The 20,263-nt window shown below is 35.0% G+C and overlaps 4 protein-coding genes and 1 long non-coding RNA gene across 16 annotated transcripts; 4 read left to right on the top strand and 1 right to left on the bottom strand.

Annotated features, from left to right (window-relative positions):
- Window positions 1-417: 417 nt before the first annotated feature.
- On the bottom strand, window positions 418-4,976 carry LOC130728392 (uncharacterized). Of its 11 annotated transcripts, none has more exons than XR_009015660.1 (8): window positions 4,652-4,972; window positions 4,466-4,500; window positions 4,172-4,200; window positions 3,221-3,671; window positions 2,484-2,618; window positions 2,138-2,307; window positions 1,361-1,471; window positions 418-1,259 (listed from the first exon to the last, which is right to left on the bottom strand). It is a non-coding gene; the product is annotated as an uncharacterized LOC130728392 (long non-coding RNA). The 11 variants fall into 11 exon arrangements; XR_009015658.1 differs by having other exon boundaries at window positions 1,361-1,457; window positions 4,652-4,971; XR_009015654.1 differs by having other exon boundaries at window positions 1,361-2,307; window positions 4,652-4,976.
- A 659-nt stretch (window positions 4,977-5,635) lies between these two features.
- Window positions 5,636-6,286, top strand: LOC130714797 (albumin-2-like). Its single transcript, XM_057564748.1, is given in 2 exon segments — window positions 5,636-6,107; window positions 6,110-6,286. Coding segments are annotated over 2 exon segments (612 nt in total). The 3' UTR covers window positions 6,250-6,286.
- A 2,174-nt stretch (window positions 6,287-8,460) lies between these two features.
- On the top strand, window positions 8,461-13,087 carry LOC130728391 (probable purine permease 11). Of its 2 annotated transcripts, none has more exons than XM_057579852.1 (4): window positions 8,461-9,145; window positions 9,426-9,488; window positions 9,862-10,033; window positions 11,679-13,087. In XM_057579852.1, exons 3-4 carry the CDS (start codon window positions 10,030-10,032, stop codon window positions 12,767-12,769), a joined length of 1,095 nt encoding a protein of 364 aa, XP_057435835.1. In that variant the 5' UTR covers window positions 8,461-9,145; window positions 9,426-9,488; window positions 9,862-10,029; the 3' UTR covers window positions 12,770-13,087. The 2 variants fall into 2 exon arrangements, with proteins under 2 accessions (XP_057435835.1, XP_057435834.1); XM_057579851.1 differs by having other exon boundaries at window positions 9,855-10,033.
- Window positions 13,088-15,225: 2,138 nt separating this feature from the next.
- Window positions 15,226-16,516, top strand: LOC130732325 (probable purine permease 11). Its single transcript, XM_057584395.1, has one exon. It carries the CDS (start codon window positions 15,241-15,243, stop codon window positions 16,312-16,314), a length of 1,074 nt encoding a protein of 357 aa, XP_057440378.1. The 5' UTR covers window positions 15,226-15,240; the 3' UTR covers window positions 16,315-16,516.
- Window positions 16,517-17,526: 1,010 nt separating this feature from the next.
- Window positions 17,527-19,504, top strand: LOC130714786 (probable purine permease 11; the record flags this gene model as incomplete). Its single annotated transcript, XM_057564737.1, has 2 exons — window positions 17,527-18,149; window positions 19,474-19,504. Coding segments are annotated over 2 exons (654 nt in total), but the record flags the coding sequence as incomplete, so codon positions are not given.
- Between the last annotated feature and the right edge of the window lie 759 nt (window positions 19,505-20,263).

The following is a 20,263-nucleotide window of genomic DNA, read 5'->3' as shown; positions in this document are numbered from 1 at the left end:
GAATAAACTTAAGAACTATTATTGTCATAATAATTAGTATAGTGGGTTAATTTTTTATAGTTTTAATTTAGAATTTTAAAAGGCACAAAAAGAATGTTTCTAACATTAACCGAATGAGACCTAGTCACTATCACATAAAGTTCAATGCGTCACCCTTAGAGCAAAAGCCAATGCTATCTCCCTCTCCTAAATTCAGCAACTGGCCGAATTATCAACCGCTCCCCAAGTATCATTCCATTGTTGTTCTCTTACAATTCATTATAACTTTTTCATCCTCAGTGTTCCTTTGCTATTTCCATTAGCAACGGAACATCTTCAATGCCAATTTAAACAACATATTTAAGTAAAATCCCTAGAAAGATACTTCTCAAATAACATTCCCTTTTTTAAAGAGATGTTTATAGACGCAAGAAAATATAACATTTTAACATAGTGAATTCCATTGTTAGAAAATGCGTGCTAAAGCTAAACTACAAAGGTGAATCATAATCTTAGGCCAATATACAATTAGAAAGGAGCAAAAAACAGAGAAATCTAAATTAACTTTTGGAGCCTAGTCCTCATGAGTCATGACTTCGGTAGCCTAACAACACTCAATGGTGTAATTACATTATGATTCTCTACCTACTGTCTTAGCCATCATCTTTGATCCAAATTCTTTGGTATGTTTTCAAAAGCACCAATTCTTGAAGACTTGATCACAGCTCCCTCAGTGGCTGGCTCATCAGGGCTGCTAGAGAATTGCACTCCTAAATCAAGTGACATAGGCCTTTGGATAACCTTAATGGGCAGTGCCATGCCTTGACAATTTTTCCATAATCCTTCTCCCTCCACATATACCATTCTAGCCATCAGATTTTAACCAAAACCTGTAGTGTTGAACTCAACAAAGCTTATGCGCTTCAATTATCCGTACTATCATCCTCTTGAGAATCAACAACAATAACCTGTACAGTTTCTAAATGCATTTCACTTGATACAATTGATCAGAGGTTGATTAGCATATGAATCTTTCTGTCCACTACTTTCTTGTCCTTCACTTTGATGTTGCCTCTGCTGGCTGAGAACTTTACTTTCTTGTTCTGGAAAGATTGACGTTCTTGCAATCTAAAATAACTCATTTTAGCATTTTTCTGTCCCAGCCTTCTCTCTCTGCTCACATAATTCTAATTCATATAATCAGTAAGTAGAAAGACCAACATCCTTATAAGCATTGTACTTGTGAATAGTCTTGGGAATGCATAGGCAGAAAAATAAAACTTCAAAGAAGGCAAAAAAAAAAAAACATTAACATGGAATGGGAGTGAAAGAGGAAAGAAATAACAAAGGTGAAAAAAGTAAAAAGACAGACGATTCATACCTTGGTGGGAGACAACAATGCAGCAACTTGTACATTTAGTAAGAATTCTCATATACATTCTCATTTATCTTCTTCGTTACTCCTACTTTTTTCATTCCTGAGAACATCTGTCTTTAGTTCGGATAAGATGATACACTTGAATCACATTGTTGAAAAATATAGCTGGTTGTGATATCAATTTAAGACTCCAAGATAAGATTCACCACCTTAATTTCCTACTCATTCTACCAAGCATGCAGAATTAGAGAATCCAAAACCTTGCAACAGTTAGCATTTAGATTTGAGACTTGATTCTTGGAATTACGAAAATAAAAATAAACATAAACATATTCAATCAAAACCAAGAAGCTACTATCATGTGCTTTTTTAATCTTTCATTCATTAGCTTTATCACTATGTTAAAATTCAGATGCATCATGCATATGCTTAATATGAATGTCAAAAACAAAATAAAAATCCAACAACATGGCTATGTGATTCCTATTTTCTTCCCTCTAACTTGAAAATAAATAACCATTCTTGGTAGTGATACAACTCATAAATTCAGGGTAGCACATTCCTCCATTCCACTCTCTACTAAGACCATATTGTATGTTGTATAGTAACATTTTCTGAAAGCAAATTAACGAATTTAGGAATCATAGCAAAAAGCAAGTCAAGAGCATGTGCAAGCATAATGAGGAAAAAAGGGATAAAGTATAGGAGTTTCATTTACTCTAATTACATCACTGTTGAAAAATATGGTATGGATTGAAGACACCAAGATAAGATTCAAACCTTAATTGGCTACTTGATCATCCAAGCATGTAGAATCAAAGAGAATCCAAAACAATGCAACTGGGAACATCCAGGAGAAGCATTTATAGAATATTGAAGCAACAAAGGGATGAGATCAATTGCAGACATAATATCTGCAAAAAGAAAAGTTGTGGTTGCAGAAACAATATCTGCAAAGAAGAAAAGCTAGTGAGAAAAGAAAAAAATTTATGATGCGATACCACAATCTCTGTCTGGGAGGGAAATTGACAATGTGGATCAAGTTCTATAATTAGTAAATGATGCTTCAAACTGAAATAAGATTATAAAAGATTTTAAAATAAGGTCAGCAGTAGGACTCTCTTACTATGATTCTTAGCTCTCGGGTGTAGTTCCTCAATCGATGCGCCAATCAATCCAATGGCAGAAGTCAGAGCGCACTCACATCTGCTTCAGGAAGCAAAGTTGTCTGATCATATACTTCATCTGTTTTAGGTTCAGCCTACACAACCAATAACATAGGTAATTAAACTGTGCACAGAAAATAGGTATTAGGCCGTGCATTAGTTTCGCTAACTTGAATGATTATAAACACTCAGATGCCAAAATACTGGTGTAGGTCACACAAAATTTTCTAATAAACACTAAGATGCCAAAATACCCACAAAGTAACGACTTAATAAATAAATAAAATGCCAAAATAGCAATACAAATGTTGATGCAAATACCTATTAATGTAAGATACTTAAAAGGAATGCCACTTATTGGCAATTATTATAAAAAGTAATGCCGTTTGAAACTGCCTAAGCTATCAAAGGCTTCTTTGCTATATTAACTATCATAAAAACAATTCAATGAAAATAACTTGTAATTTGGCAAGATTGAAATCAGCCGTTATGGAAGAAATGAAACTGTAGAGTAATAATTCATGAAATAACAATTACTTAATTATATAGTGATTGTCATTTTATATAGACAATTTTCTTGAATAAGCATCAAAGTGAAGCATATAATGAGAATGAACTAAAATAATTCTACACCAATTAAACCAAGATGGAAATAAAAATCTTAAAAGACACACAATAATGCAGATTGGGAGGTTACCTTATAGAAGAGAATAATTTCCCCACGCTCACTAAGCCTCTGCCCCTTCACCAGTTCTCTCGAATGAACATCAAGATGCAATGTAACACAACTTAGCCACAGACCCTAACTTTCTCATGTCCAAAATTATAAAAAAAAAGAAAAAAACTAAAAACTCAAATAAAAAACTCAACTGTAAAAACACAAAATCATTCTAAGAGTGTTGGCCTGATTGCTAACCACATGACACAGGGGTATGCATATGTAAATAACACCTTGTTATCATTTATCAAATTTATATGGAACATTTACATGAAATTAATAATTCTGTTAGGAGTAGTGCTTACCTGGATCCCATACGCCCAGAATTCTGCAATAGCAAAGGGGGAACACACACATGTATATAGGAAATGCTCACATCTCTGCGCCTTGATTCTTTGGATGTTTCTTTGATATTTGAAGGCAGCATCCCCTGCAAAATTGAAATCTAAAGAGTGAGTCTTTCAGTTGAGATAATAATAATTCAAAGCAGCAAATTCATTAACAAATAATTATAATTTAAAAACCATGATTCAATCTAAATTGAATGAAAGAAATGGAGAATAGAGGCATAAATAGACAGAGAGAAGAGAAAGGAGACGAAGAGGAAGAGAAACGGAATGAAACCTAGGAGACATGACCAAAATTCAGTGCCCATAATGAATCACACACAAACAAAGAAGAAAGAAGACGAAAAATTTATGTCTTCTTAAGAACAGATCTTGTCTAGGTATAAACTAAAATCAGCGAAGAATGATTAAGGATTGAGATGCTAACTTGGGCAATCAAGACAATCAGTAGAAATACTGAATTCATTCTAAGACAATCAATTAAGGCATAGTTTTTCATGAAATAAGAAACGATGTAAAATTTGGAAGCAGGAAATACTCAGGGAAGAAATGAATAACGATTAATGAAGATTAAAACCATTACCTTCTACTCAAAGCACGAACAAAATGGACCTGAAACAGTTTCATACCAAAGAAGATTAGAAACAATAAAAGAAAGAGGCACATGGAGGAAGTATACAATGAATAGAAATTGGATGGACAATAATGAAAGCCCTTATCGTCAATCCCTTTATCTTTATGTTCTAATAAAGAAAAACGTGAATGAAGTCTTGATGAAAATTCGAGAACTTCGAAAGGAAGGCATAGAAGAAAATGGGCCGGAAGGAGAAGGTGGGAAAAAGAAAGTAGGGAGAAGAGATGAGAAGAGTGTTCTTACTGGATTGAAGATTGAGGATCGCAGCCTGCGCCCTGCTGCAAATCAGACATCAAAAATGAAAACGTTAGGAATTCTGGAATACAAAAGTCCAAATTTGTAACAAAAACGTGAAAATTACAGAAGGACGTGAGGAAGGCATAGAAGAAAATGGGTTGAAAGGAGAAGGGATGAGAAGATTGTTCTTACAGGATTGAAGATCAGAGCTCCCAGCCTCTGTGTGTTCCTCTCACCATACCCTGCAACCTCCGTGGTTTGAATCGCTTTGCAGAAGGATCCATCTCAGGTTGTGAAGGAGCTTGGCCTCAGGTCACCACGGGGCACCACCCCAGATCGTAGAGTTCAAATCTCTCTCATGTGAGTAGCGGCGCTGCTAGGTTAAGGGGGAAGTAAAAGGTAGCGGAAGATATGAACGGACTGAGAAACCTGAAGCGTTGAAGAATGAGAAACCCATAAGAGCAAAATAGTGGAAGAAAAATGAGCAGCAAATCTGAAGCAGCGTTGCAACAAAGATATGAATGGCCAAGATTCAATTGTAGGAGAATAATGTGCATCTTTACTAAAATACCCATGTTAAAAATTAATTTGATGTGTAATAAATTGTTGAATGACTTTTTCCCCCCTAAGGCTGCAAAACTTTGCTTTTATATAGATTATAGATATAGATTATAGATAGATAGATAGATTATAGATATTAACATAATAGGTTCTGACAAATAAATGGAAAACCTCTCTAAACTAATACATTATTTCATCTTTTAACACTAATACAAATAAATGCTATTTCACACGACAATTTCCCCCAACGACTCCACACGACCAGTTATGTTTAATTTCCTTTAACTATTTTTGTGGATGAGAAAAAACCTTTACTACGCAAGTTGGCTTTAGTGGATGTTTTCGGTTCAAACATGATTATATCATGTATAAGATACAGGTAAACATGAAAAGAATCTACATGTGGAGTAGGTAGCTATCAGCCGTAACGTATGGGACATCTACTTAACTATTATCGCTATCAGCCATAACGTATGTTCATGAATATGTAATCTCTCTCTCCCTCTCTCTCTAGATCTCTGTGTATATATATCCTTGTTTGGTGTTGGGCTTAATAACATACACTCATCCATCTATCAATCCCTCTTGTTTCAATATCTATAAGAAATTAAGATCATGTCTCCAATCGCTCCTGTTCGTGTCAATGCTGCATTCCGTTCATCTGTGAACAATGAAGCCTTCATATTCATGAACGTATTATTGGATTATGCTCCAGGATCCACTGATGACAAAATTTTGAATGGGCCATATCCTATTTCTGTTGCTTTTCAATCACTTAAAGGCACACCATTTGGAGAACATGGCATAGAATGCGCCTTTGACACTGATCGCAACGAGGCCTACATCTTCTCCGGAAACCTGTGTGCCTACATAGACTATGCTCCACATTCCTCAGATGACAAAATACTCAGAGGTCCCATGTCAATCCCTGACATGTTTCCTTGCTTGAAGGGTACAGTGTTCGAGAAAAGGATCGATGCTGCATTCAGGTCAAGTGTGAGCAATGAAGCTTACATATTCACAGGAGACCAATACGCTCGTATAAACTATGCTTCTATCAGCGTGAGTTACCCCAAAACCATTAAAAATGAGTGCCTTGTTTGGCCGGCACGATCTTTGAAAGCGGGATTGAAGCTGCTTTTGCTTCTCATATCACCAATGAAGCTTACCTCTTCAAAGGAGAGCAATATGCACGTATCAAGTTTACTCCAGGCAAAAATGAAGAATAAAGTCAATAAACACTTCCATGTAGTACTTATTAATGTTTAATTGCTTTATGTTCCTTAATATGTAATGAACACCTGCAATGTGTGGAACCAGCACTCTCTCACACTTTCTCCCACTCCCCTGCATTGATCTGGTACTTGAGCATTATCATGCTTCATTCAATTATAATATGAACACATCAACGTAACCTTTTTATGTGCATCATCAGGTATACAAATTTCCTAAATCCCCATTTATTGAAGGTCTCCCTCCAAATCACCATAATTGACTACAAATTTAAGCACCATAATTCATCAAACTCGTAGCAACTCGTTCAATTGAGAATACAAAACAGGGGAAAATAAAAGCACAAGTGGAAAAACTGTGATGCATGGGTACGGCTGTTTTGGCCGCGTACCCGTACCGGGTACGTACCCGGTATGCATACGCTGTGGGTACGAACCCAGTACCTACCCGTTCCAAAAAAAAAAAATGGTTCCGGGCTCAAAACGACGATGTTTTGCCTTTTTTTTTTCCCTGGCTCAAAACGATGTCGTTTTGGCCTTTATTTTTTTTTCGTGGCTCAAAACGACGACGTTTTGCCTTTTTTTTGCATAATTTATTTATATTTAAATATTATGTATATTTTATTATATATTATATTTAAAAAATATACATATATCTAACGTACCCGTACCCGTGTTTTTTCAAAAATCACGTACCGCGTACCCAATACCGTACCCGTACCGGGTACCGTACCCGAAGAAAAATGAATAATTTTTGAATGGAAATGTAAAACCTATTTGAGGTGTTAATTGGTTGCTGAGAAAGAGGAAGAAAAACACAAGAAAACAAAATGGCTTTAAAATGTTGGTTACCTCTGAACTCATATTGAAGAAAAACACAGATCAAAGCGCATCACGTAAGCATGAAAAGAAACTACTTAACTACATGTGGGGTAGGTAGCTACCAACCGTAAAGTATGGGACATCTACTTAACTATTATAGCTATAAGTGCTTTATGTGTTAAAAAAGAACCAAACTGAATTGCCAATTGCTGCTTACAAAAAGCACCATCCTATTCGATTCATTTCAGGTCACTTCTGCACTTCTCTCACTCTTAATATTCCTTCTTGGAGTGTTCGAGGGCCAAAAGCTTCTCAACAACATGTCACTCTCTCTAGAGCTTCATTTATATGGTTTGGTTATGCCTTCAATTTTTATTGTTTTGGTTGTATGGTCTGGTTGCTCTGTGTTTTTGAAATTTCATGTCTTGGGTAGTTCGGATTGTCACCAATTTTTTTTTATCTTTAGTGATTGTTAAGTGTATGTATGAATGTCTTTTTAATCACTTTTCGATCATAGCATGCTGCATGTTTATTATCTAACTAAGTTCACTTTATTATTGGTTTTTTACTGAGTTTCCTATCATTTTTTTTGAAAGAGAGTTTCTTATCATTAGTCATTCGGATCCGCCTACGTTAAAGTGAGATGACTCATTTTATAGAGGAAAGTAAGTAACAGAACCATTAAACTCAATCAATGATTGTGATGTTTACTTTATATTCTAAAGTGAGTTCACTTAGAACCAAATTCTTTATTATTCTTAATGTAAGCAATTCTAAATCTTTTTAAAACATCTATAGATGGTCATTACAAGAAAAAAATTATTATTTGAGAACTAATTTCAAGTCACTTAATGTCATGAAAAATCTACAGAGGATCTTATAATTTGGGTTTTACTTTCTGCGAAACATTGGATTGTCTTTTTATTTACACAAGTATATTTGGATTAATGAAACATAGGAACGGAATGGAATGGAACATAACGGAATGATATGGAACGAAATAAAATTTATTTTCCATTATTTGTACATTATATGATGAAATGGAATAAATTTACCACTCTATTGTTTAGATAACGAACGGTTTAATTTGTTTATTCCTAAAATACTTAGTGACGAAACTTAAACCATGAGTATAGACACTATATACTAACAAAAATCTTAATTTGTCACTATAGGTTTTAGTGACAAAATATAAAAATGTGGGTATAAGCTTCATATACCTACGGACATATTATAAACCGTGGGTATAAGTATCATATACTCTCGATTACTTGTTTCCGTTGCTAATTCTTTTGTTGACGAAAGCTCCACCGTGGGTAAAGCCATGATATAGTGACGAATAAATTAACTTGTCACTATAAGTTTAAGTCTTAGTAAAATCTAAACTCAACAGACATGAAACCTCATTAGAGTTAAGACTTGAAAACCCTCACACTCTCATTCTCTTTTTCCTGCGCTTAAATTTTATCGCGCTCATCTGCTCGCCGTGACACTCAAATTTCATCTTCGTCACGCTCTCATCTGCTCGCGGAATCACGGAACCTTTACGCCGCATCCACTCAACCTTTACGCCGCATCGCCACCACCAGTCATAGAGGCTACTCTCGGGATCCTGCCATGGTCTCCGATTCACGGCGGACAACCCTAATTGCAGATGGGGAAACGAAAAGAGCACAAGAATCAGAGCATGGACGTCGCAAAGCCACAAAGGGAAGTTATGACTGTGCAAACCCTAATCCCCCAATTCGAAAAATGCTACTGTTTAATTGCTTGATTTAATTGTTCTGCATCTATTGATTAAAACCTAACTACAATTCCTTATCAGCTTCTCCACACTACTGCTCCTTCTTTTTTTCCTTGTGAAATTAATTAATTTTTCTCCTGTTTACGTGGTTGCAGGTTTGCAAATTGAGAGGCACAGTTGAAAGAGGTGAAAGTGATTGGTGTGTTGGCAGAGGTGGGTGAACTGGGTTGTTGAAGGAGGTGCAAGTGATTGTTGAAGACTTTTTTCGGTTTTGAAAATTCACTCGCACTCCTCTCCCTCATTCTGTCTTCGATTGAACACTAAGAGGTTTGATCTTCTACCTAGTTGTTGATTATGTTGTCAATATATGCTAAAGATTACATCTTCATATTTTTGTCTTATGTTTTCTTTCAATTTTTCTACTTATTTTGCTTGAGTCTAGAGATTGGTAAGTTTGAATCCCAAAATCCTATGAATGGAGTAATAGTTATGTATTTAATGGATGAGAATTGTTCATATGCTTTTGTTTTGGCTTTTGTTTTGATTTATTGTTCAATGTCATCTTTTTTCATTAATTGTGAAGTTTTGATTTAATTTTCCTTTCCAGGTAATGCAATCTCTTGCCAAATCTATAGCTTGGGATGGAGAGGGGGCAGCAGACCTCATTGAGGTCTGATTTTTTCTTCAATGATATTTATGCTTCATGATTGTTGATTTATGCTACTTTGTTCTTTTGTGCATCCAATATTTGCGTCAAGGATAGATGTCCACTTTTTTTTGGTTTCATGGAATCTTTTCCTGTTCTTAGGTGCTTGTTGTGAAAGTTGAGAAAAGAAGAGGCACAACTAAATTCTTCAATTATATTTGCAGCTTTTCAGATTAACATTTAAACCTTTTGCTCTGTGATACCCAAACCTTTAGAGGCATTCATGTGCAGTGCATTAAGTTTGTATGTCTGAGAGAAAACTTCAGACATTATTTTACTTAGTTTTCAGTTATTTTAGTGAATTTTGATTGTGTGTTTGCTGCGTTGTAGGTCACAGATGCAGGCAATTATTACAAAAGCATGTACTAGCTTAGCATAAAAGGACATCATAGAGATGATCTTCTTTCTTGTGGTGAATGAGGCATGCTGAGTCCTTGATGAAGGCATTGCAGTTAAAGTCGCAGATCTGGATAGTTTGTTGTCATGGACCTGAGCTTTCCACCTTATGGGTTTGTCTCATCTATTATTTTAATACACTTCTTGTTCTGAATGTGGGATTAATTGATAGCTTGAGTGATTGGGATACACAAAAACTCCTATGTAACTATTTTTTGCATTTATTCTGCCACTACACAAGTTTTGAAGAACTTCTGCAATTGTTGTTAAGATATTTTTATGTATGATCTGTTTACTTTATCTTGATGTTGTTAATTACCACAATTGACTGTTGTTTTCAAGAACTTGTGTAATTGCAGCTGTCAAAACCGCCACTAAAGAACATATTTTTTTTGTAGTGCCAATACCTATACCCACGGTAGAGAAGTCTAGGTATATCTCAAAGTATTTTTCCTACGGATTCCTAACCGTCACTAATAGATATACCGACGGAAATATTTTTGTAGGTATAGAGACTCAAAGTCTACGGAATGAGTTGTTAGTCGGTAAAGGTTTTTTGGGTTATACCCACGGTTTTAAACCCTTTACCAACAGTTTTCAGCTGTTGGTATATGGCAATTTTCTTGTAGTGATTGTTTAGATAACGAACGGTTTAATTTGTTTATTCCTAAAATACTTAGTTTTTTTTTGAGAGATCTAAAATACTTAGTTTAAAAACACTAATTGCATGAATAAGCTTAAAACATGTCAAAGGTGCCTCTCTAAACAGAGAATAGAATGTAAACAACTTTACTTGAAACTCTTGTACGAGCTCCTAGGCTCCTTTTTAAAAAAATCTGCCAAAGTTTGTTTATGCTTTGCTACATGAGACCTAGAAAACCACCTCAACCATATATACATTCTCAAATCTCAACTGCAAGATCTGCTTCTGCAAGTGTCATTTTTCAATGTCCGTTCACACGTTCCAAAACAGGAAGACTTAGTTTCTCAAACTCATCTTACTTTAAAATGTCGCATGCATCATTATCATCATCTCTCCATCCACTAAACCTTCTTCATCTTCTCAGTCAGCCCTCAGCTTTAGCACAAAAACGAGAAGTAGAAAAGCAGGAAGGGAAAATAATCACGATTATCACAAAAATCTAGAGTTTAGAAGGGGTTTATTAGAGGGCAAATTAGTATTTTTATAATTTTATTAAAGGATCAGTTTTGTGCTCTATCCCATTCCTCCCAAATTTAGGGTAACAAAATTGAGTAAAAGAGTGGTATTTGATGAAACATGTAACATTGAGTTTCACTCCATTCCATTTAATTTTAAATAAAACAAACAAGGGTTCTGTTGCTCCTCTCTTCCATTCCATTCCACTCCATCCTCTTCCCTCAATCCAAACGAAGGTCAAAACATAATATTGTTAATCAAAATTTTAGCCTTCCATCATACTTAATAAGTATAAGTTATACCAAATCACCTTTCTTCCATGTGAATGAACCTTGATATATACCTATATTCAAATCCTAACCTATGTGTATAATATTATTGTTGTACTTATGTATTGAGTTTAAATGCTTCTGCATTTATTTTTTCCTTTTTCTTAATAACATGTTTTAATCAGTTTTTTATTTTTTCTCAACATCAATTTTGGCACCTAGAAGCTACTCATGAAAGCTTCTCTATAGCCAAAACGTGCTTACTTTTCTTTGGATGTTCTTGTGTTTAATTTTAAAATACATAAAGAAGACTTCTGCTTTCAATTGCAGATAAAGAAGAACCTGTGATCTTAGCTGTAACAAGTTCTGAATTACCATTTGATAAGTATAAGCGTTGGCAGTGGTGGCTTATGGTGGCAATCAGCATAACCTTTCTTATTATAGGCGAATCAGCTGCGGTTATCCTCGCAAGATTTTATTATGAACAAGGTGGAAGTAGTAAATGGATGGCTACTTTAGTCCAAACTGCTGCCTTCCCAATCCTGCTCATTCCATTATTTTCAATTCCTTCGTCTCGCGAGGCTTCAGCTTCTTCGGCTCCTCCACCTTCCATCAAAGTTCTTGTTTTGATATCTTTTGTTCTAGGAGTCCTAATTGCTGCTGACAATATGGTGTACTCTACTGGACTCTTATACCTCTCTGCTTCTACTTATTCACTGATTTGTGCTTCCCAGTTAGCTTTCAATGCGGTTTTCTCCTATTTCATCAGTTCTCAGAAGTTCACTGCTTTGATCATAAACTCTACAGTGGTTCTCACTTTATCTGCTTCCCTACTTGCTGTTAATGAAGACTCAGATGAACCATCAGGTTTATCCCAAGGGAGTTACATTGTTGGTTGCCTTGTTACCCTTAGAGCTTCTGCACTTTACTCTCTTATACTTTGCCGAATGCAACTGTCCTTTGAGAAGGTTCTGAAAAAGGAAACATTTTCTATTGTTTTGGAAATGCAAATATACACATCTCTCGTCGCTACTTGTGCTTGCACCATAGGCCTATTAGCAAGCGGGGAATGGCGCGGTTTGCACAGAGAAATGGAGGGTTTTCACAAGGGAGAAGCTTCTTATGTGTTGACTTTGGTGTGGACCGCAGTAGCGTGGCAGGTTTGTTCTGTTGGTGCTGTTGGCTTGATTTTCCTAGTGTCTTCGCTCTACTCCAATGTTATCAGTACTGTCTCCTTGACAGTAACTCCTATTGTTTCTGTTATAGTGTTCCATGATAAGATGAATGGGGTGAAGATAATTTCCATGCTTGTGGCTATCTGGGGTTTGGCCTCTTATATCTATCAGAATTATATTGATGATTTAAAGGCAAGACGCACGCAAGCTGTTGTTTCTAAGTCAAGCAATGGTTCTTCGTGTTGAGAATATTCAAACTGGGAACAATCAACGAATGTCTTTGCTCAAAGTACTTTCTTTCCTTGTAATCTTTTTGGCTTTAATTAGTCCTTCAGCGAGCAGCTGCTAGTCTTAGATTCTATTTCTCTTTCAGGCTTAAAGAAATAGTGAGCTAGTTAGGTTATGAGGTTCTTGGCCACTCTGGATGTTGAATGAAAAGGTCTCTCAGAAGGGCTTAAATTCTCTGCTCTGTTGAATAGTTTGTGGTGATTATTGGAACTTTGGAAGTCTTGGGATTATTGTTGTTAGGTTTTCTTTCCTTTTATCTTCTTTTTTCTTAATTTATTCTGGTGTTATACATTTTTTAAAGCTATTTTCTAATCATTGATTGCTAAATCAGTATAAAGGACTAAATATTTCTTTTTATGAAGGGTTTTCTTTATAGTGTCAAGAGTTCTTTATGCACTGATGATTTGTTTGGCAATTGACATCAATATAGCTCAAAATTTACTGTTTGTAAGGACCAAATTAATGTTATTGATCGATCACCGACACAATCATTTATTTTCCCCAACTAGAGGTGTGTTTAGATTCAATTTGAGATCAACTTGAAAGCGCATTTAAGCCAACAGAAGTCAAGAGTTTCTTTCACTTTTGCGTGTTTTCAGTTGAAGTTTTCATGTACCGCATAAGAACGGCAAACCAAACAAACGCTAGGTGGGGCGAGTTATGTGAATCAAAATGATAGCATAGTACCCTGTCATGTGTTGAGCTCACACCTCTAAGTCCATCTTACTGACTTGACTTATAGTTTTTTTTGTCACCCTTTACTTCTAAACACCTCTTAATGTTTTGGTCTATAGTTTATCAGCAAACCATTTACTTCTAAACCTCTCTATGTTTTGGCATATAGTTTTCCTCTGTCAACCTCTATCATTAACTACTCAGCTATCCTCCATTTGGTAAACTCTCATTAGCGGTGTTTCCTTAGGTCTTTTCCGCACATGAACAAACCATTTAAGACAGGACTCTACCATCTTTTCTACAATAGGAGTTCCCCGTCTTTATCTCTCTCTAATAGTTATATTTCTAATCGTATCTTATCTCATGTAATCACTTAATTATACTTATTGATCATAGCATGTTTATCTTTCTGAATCTAAGTTTACTTTCTTATTGGCGTTTTACTGCCCATACCATATTGAGAGTGATATGAACAGAGAGAAAATATCTATTGTATTAACTGAATGAAAAGTTGTTACAGCCAAACATCTAACAATCACTAACTAAACTGAATCAGTACAACTTACAACAAACTAGCAGCAAGTAACTTCTAATAAACAGTCAGTCTCATTCCACATTGCAAGTCTTATAACAGTGCAGAAAAATTCTTTTAAACTTGAGTGATAAGTGATTCTTTTTGAATGGCATATTTCGATCAAAGCATTCTTTCATTTCATCCACATTGGTAAAATTCTAATATTAACATTTCCCTCTATTTCTTTATCATTTTATATAATGAACCCAAGTTACTTGAAGCTTGAGATTTATGGTATCGTATGTATTCCAAGTCTCACCGGAGTTAGAACTTGTATGTCTCTTCTTAAACTTGCATTCAATATATTCTTGTGTACTTATGCGGTAGCCATGCATTTTCAAGGCTTATCTTCATATTTGGTATCTCACCATATTTATTTATTCTCTTGAGTATACAAATAAAACTATATCATAGGCAAGAAAATAAACGTCATGGCATCGTTTAGATATATTTAGTAATCATGTCAAAAACCAACATAAAACGATAAGAGCTCAAAATCGAACTTTGGTGCCTGGGGAAATCTCTATATTCCTTTCTTGTGTTCTGACACTGACCATGGTCCCCTGATACATATATTTAATTATTCAAATATAAGCAATTTGTAATCTTCTTTAAGTCATCTTTGGATACTTTATCATGTCTTTCTCAAATCAATGAAAACCACGTTAGGTCCTTTAATATCTTTCCTTGGTGTTTGTGACATATGATGCCATTACCGGTAAAAATTATAATTTGAGAGCCAATTTCAAGTCATTTAATGTGGTTTGGGTTTGGGTTTCACTTTCAGCGAAACATAGGATTGACAAAATATTGTTTATCCAAAACTTTACCCTTCCATCATAATATGCACCTTGGTATGGTGATTAACAATATTGTTATATACCAGCATAATAAGTATATGCTGGTGAAACTTTACCCTTCCATCATAATATCCTAACCAAAACTTATACTATTATGATGGAATGGTGAGTGAACCTTGGTATATACCTATATTCAAATCCTAACCTATGTGCATAGGTTTACTATTGTGCTTATGTATTGAATTTAAGTGCTTCTGTATCTTTTTTCCTTTTTCTTTCTTGCATTTACTTTTCTTTTTATGTTCTTGTTGTTACTTTTAAAGTCTTAAAAGATGATATTAAGTTTAGTGTTTCTTCCAATTACAGATAATGAAGAACCGATGATCTTAGCTGGACCAAGTTCTGAATTACCATTTGATAAGTATAAGCGTTGGCAGTGGTGGTTTATAGTGGCACTCAGCATAGCCTTTCTTATTATAGGCAATTCCGCTGCGGTTATTTTCGGAAGATTTTATTATGACCAGGGTGGAAATAGTAAATGGATGGCTACTTTAGTCCAAACTGCTGCCTTCCCAATCCTGTTCATTCCATTCTTTGCAATTCCTTCGTCTAGCGAGGCTTCAACTTCTTCGGCTCCGCCTTCCTTCAAAGTTATTGTTTTGATATATTTTGTTCTGGGAGTCCTAATTGCTGCTGACAATATGATGTACTCCACTGGACTCTTATACCTCTCTGCTTCTACTTATTCACTGATTTGTGCATCCCAGTTAGCTTTTAATGCGGTTTTCTCCTATTTCATCAATTCTCAAAAGTTCACCGCTTTGATTATAAACTCGACAGTGGTTCTCACTTTTTCTGCTTCCCTCCTTGCTGTTAATGAAGACTCTGATAAACCATCTGGTTTATCCCAGGGTAAATACATTGTTGGTTTCCTTGTTACCCTTGGAGCTTCTGCACTTTACTCTCTTATACTTTCCCTAATGCAACTGTCCTTTGATAAGGTTCTGAAAAATGAAACATTTTCTGTTGTTTTGGAAATGCAAATGTACACATCGCTCGTTGCCACTTGTGCTTCCACCATAGGCCTCTTTGCGAGTGGGGAATGGCACAGTTTGCATGGAGAAATGGAGGGTTTTAAGAAGGGAGAAGTTGCTTACGTGTTGACTTTGGTTTGGACTGCGGTGGCATGGCAGGTTTGTTCTGTTGGTGTTGTTGGCTTGATTTTCCTAGTGTCTTCTCTCTACTCCAATGTTATCAGTACTGTCTCTTTGGTAGTAACTCCTATTGCTTCTGTTATTGTTTTTCATGATAAGATGAATGGGGTGAAGATAATTTCCATGCTTTTGGCTATCTGGGGTTTTGCTTCATATATCTATCAGAATTATATTGATGATTTAATGACAAGACGTGCGCAAGCTGTTGCTTCTAAGTCACACGATGATTCTTCATGTTGAGAATATTCAAATTGGTAACAGTCAATAAATGTGTTAGCTCAAACTACCAATTTTCTTTTTGGCTTTAAATCCTTCATTTAGCATATGCTAGTGTTAGGTTTTATTTCTCTTTCAGGCCTAAAGAAATAGTGAGTTAGTTAGGCTATGAGCTTCGTTGCCACTTTGGATATTGAATTGTATATCGTTCAGTGAATGAAAAAGGTTGTTGGTGTCTCAGAATGGCTTTAATTATCTGCTCGTTTCATTCCAAATATTTCAAGACTATATAGACTAGACAAAAGTATCCTTTCGGCAAAGCCTTCAAGTCATGTGCTCTTAGAACATGGTATTTGCATGTCATAGTCATCATGTATGCTTTTGGTACATTCGCATCTTTGAAGCGGCATCTCACTCAATATACGCAATTCTCAGATCTGTCTTTTCCGGCCGCGGGCATGCTTGTAGAATAAAGAAGGAAAAATGAAATAACAACAAAGTTTTTATGTGCTTAATGTCATCAATTACTCAATGTCATTATTCAATAATGTTTTGGGCTAGGCAAAGCGTTCATCGTACAAAAGCGTCCTTTCGGTAAATCTTTCAAGCCATGTGCTCTTGGAATATGACATATGTATGTCATAGTTATCATATGTGCTTTTCGTAAGTTCACGGACATGCTTGTAGAATAAAGAAAGAAAAATGAAATAACAACAAAGTTTTTATATGCTTAATGTCATCAATTACTCAATGCCATTATTCAATAATGTTTTGGACTAGACAAAACTTTCATAGTACAAAAGTGTCATTTCGATAAAACTTCCTAGTCATGTGTTCTTGGAATATGTCATGTGCATGTCATAGTAATCATGTGTGCTTTTAGACAAAGCTGTCACTTTGTAAAATAGTTCCTCTTAGTATTTTTATAAAGCTCACTTAAAGTTTAAGAAATTGGTTTCATGTTTTCTTTATAAAGAGACTAACTTATATTATCTTTGAGAATGTCAATAAATCTATCTATTTATTTATCTACATACATGTATGTAGCATGCACGTAGCGCACACATAGCACGCATGTGCGCACACACACATATTTATGTATATATGTATATACGCAGTGTCCCAGAGTCCTACTTTTTGAAGATTAGCCATGTCAGAGTATCAGTGTCGTGTCGTGTCGGAATTGGTGCTTCATAGCTTTGCTTCGGCTTTAGTAAGTGATATATTCATTCGTCTCACGAGGCTTCAACTTCTTCGGCTTCTCCGCCTTCCATCAAAGTTCTTGTTTTGATATATTTTGTTCTCAGAGTTCTAATTGTTGCTGACAACATGATATATTCCACTGGACTCTTATACCTCTCTACTTCTACGTATTCACTGATTTGTCCTTCCCAGATAGCTTTCAATGTTGTTTTCTCCTATTTCATCAATTCTCAGAAGTTCACTACTTTGATTATAAACTCTACGGTGGTTCTCACTTCATCTGCTTCCCTACTTGTTGCTAATGAAGACTTAGATGAACCATGTAGTTTATCCAAAGGGAAATACATTGTTGGTCGCCTTGTTACCCTTGGAGCTTCTGCACTTTACTCTCTTATACTTTCCCTGATGCAACTGTCCTTTGAGAAGGTTCTGGAAAAGGAAATATTTGTTGTTGTTTTGGAAATGCAAATATACACATTGCTCGTCACTACTTGTGCTTGCATAATAGGTCTATTTGCGAGCGGGGAATGGCGCGGTTTGCACGAAGAAATGAAGGGTTTTCACAAGGGAGAAGCTTATTATATGTGGACTTTGGTGTGGACCACAATAGCCTGGCAGGTTTGTTCTGTTGGTGCTGTTGGCTTGACTTTCTCTGTTTTTTTCCTCCCAATCCAAATAACATGAATATTATCTCATTTTTCTTATTTTTTTTTTCTCTTTTAAATTCTTCCTTTCATTTCCCCTCCTACATCCAAACGAAGCATAAGAGACTAAGAGTGCAACTCTTAAAATTTGAACACTCAAACCCAGAGATTTAAACAGATATATTTTACGAGTGCGATAAATAAGTATGATATATAATTACCACTTTATTCTTTTATAAATATATATATATATATATATATTCAATCTATACAAAATGGTTGTTATAAAACTATTATTTGTTGTATATTATATTTAATATTATAATATATATAAAATTTGAAAATAATTTTTATAGTTATAATAATTAATTTTTTTTCTTTTGAACTATAAAACTGAAAATATAAACTGCATTTTTTAAAATTATTATTATAATACGAATTTTTGTTTTGTTTCTATATTATTAATGTTTTTAAGAAAAACAAAAAAGTAAGCACAACAGTAGTTGAAACAAGAAAAAAAATATAACTCAATTGAACAAATTCTAGAACATGTTGCCCAATGCACAACAACATGAAGGATAGAGAAGGAAATTAATGTGATGTGTTAGTTTTCTTCTCATTGTTGGAGAGAAATTTTTTTGTGGGGCCCACACGCATTTATTCCTTTCCCATCATTTTGCTCTCTCATGCAAACGGATGGAAAACACTGTTTGCCACTTAACTTCCATCCCACCAACTTCCTTCCTGTCATAATCTCTAAAAACAAACAGAGCATAAAACTAGTTTGATTAGAGGAGAAATGTTAAAAGAAAACTTCCATTGATGGTTTTATAGGTTTGGTTTATGAAGTGCTTGAGCTTTTGATTTCATTATTAAGGTGTTTTATAAGGGAATTTCCTTTTCTTATGTGGATTGACATTTATTTGTAAGCTGCGCCTAGTGGACTTCCACATGATGCTCTTTAATATAACTTTTCAAGACTATACTGACTAGATAAAAGTGTGATTTCGGTAAAACTTTCAAGTCATATGCTCTTGGAACTTGACATGTGCATGTCATAGTCATCATGTGTGTTTTTTGTACATTCACGGGCATGCTTGTAGAATAAAGAAGGAAAAATGAAATAACAACAAAGTTTTTCTGTGCTTAATGTCATCAATTACTCAATGTCATTATTCAATAATGTTTTGGACTAGGCAAAACTTCCATAGTATAAAAGTGTCTTTTCGGTAAAGCTTCCAAGCTAGGTGCTCTTGGAATATGACATGTGCATGTTATAGTCATCAATAACAACAAAGTTTTTAAGTTTTTATGTGCTTACTATCATCAGTTACTCAATGTCATTATTCAATAATGTTTTGGACTAGACAAAACTTTCATAGTACAAAAGTGTCATACTCAATATCAATATTCAATAATATTTTGAACTAGACAAAACTTTCATAGTACAAAAGTGTCATGCTTAATGTCACTATTCAATAATGTTTTGGACTAGACAAAACTTTCATAATACAAAAGTGTCATACTCAATATAATTATTCAATAATGTTTTGGACTAGGCAAAATTTTCAAAGTACAAAAGTGTCATTTCCCTAAAGCTTCAAAGTCATGTGCTCTTGCATGTCATAGTCATCATGTGTGCTTTTGGTACATTGACAAGCATGAACTTAATGTCATCAATTACTTAATGTCATTATTCATTGGATAGCAACAGAAAAGGATCATTCTAGATGAACTTAAAATGTGCCATGCGAACTGAAGTAGATGATGCAGTGCTTAATAAGATAATCAGTGCAGCTGCAGGTATACTTTTGCGCTAAAATCACACACATTCTAACACTGCGCAGGCATACTTATGGTTGATCTCTCACCTAATTCTCCAATGTTTGAGACGTACTGCTGCAATTTCAAGGTTTACTTTCTGCAGTAGTAGAGCTAGGAATTGGGGAGAAAGTGCTAAAAAGTAACTTATTACCTCCCCACTGAATATGATTTTAACTATATCTTTCTATCACACTTACATAGACTAAAATTTCTCTCGAGTAAATGGAGACACACAATAAGGAAGCTTAATGCTCATGCAGCATCCACCAAACATGCATTCAAATCAGTAATAGTCTTGCATC

This window comes from Lotus japonicus, chromosome 1 (assembly GCF_012489685.1).
Source record: "Lotus japonicus ecotype B-129 chromosome 1, LjGifu_v1.2".
Classification (NCBI taxonomy): Eukaryota; Viridiplantae; Streptophyta; class Magnoliopsida; order Fabales; family Fabaceae; genus Lotus; species Lotus japonicus.
The sequence above is the reverse complement of the archived record's forward strand: the minus strand, read 5'-3'. Positions and strand labels throughout refer to the sequence as shown.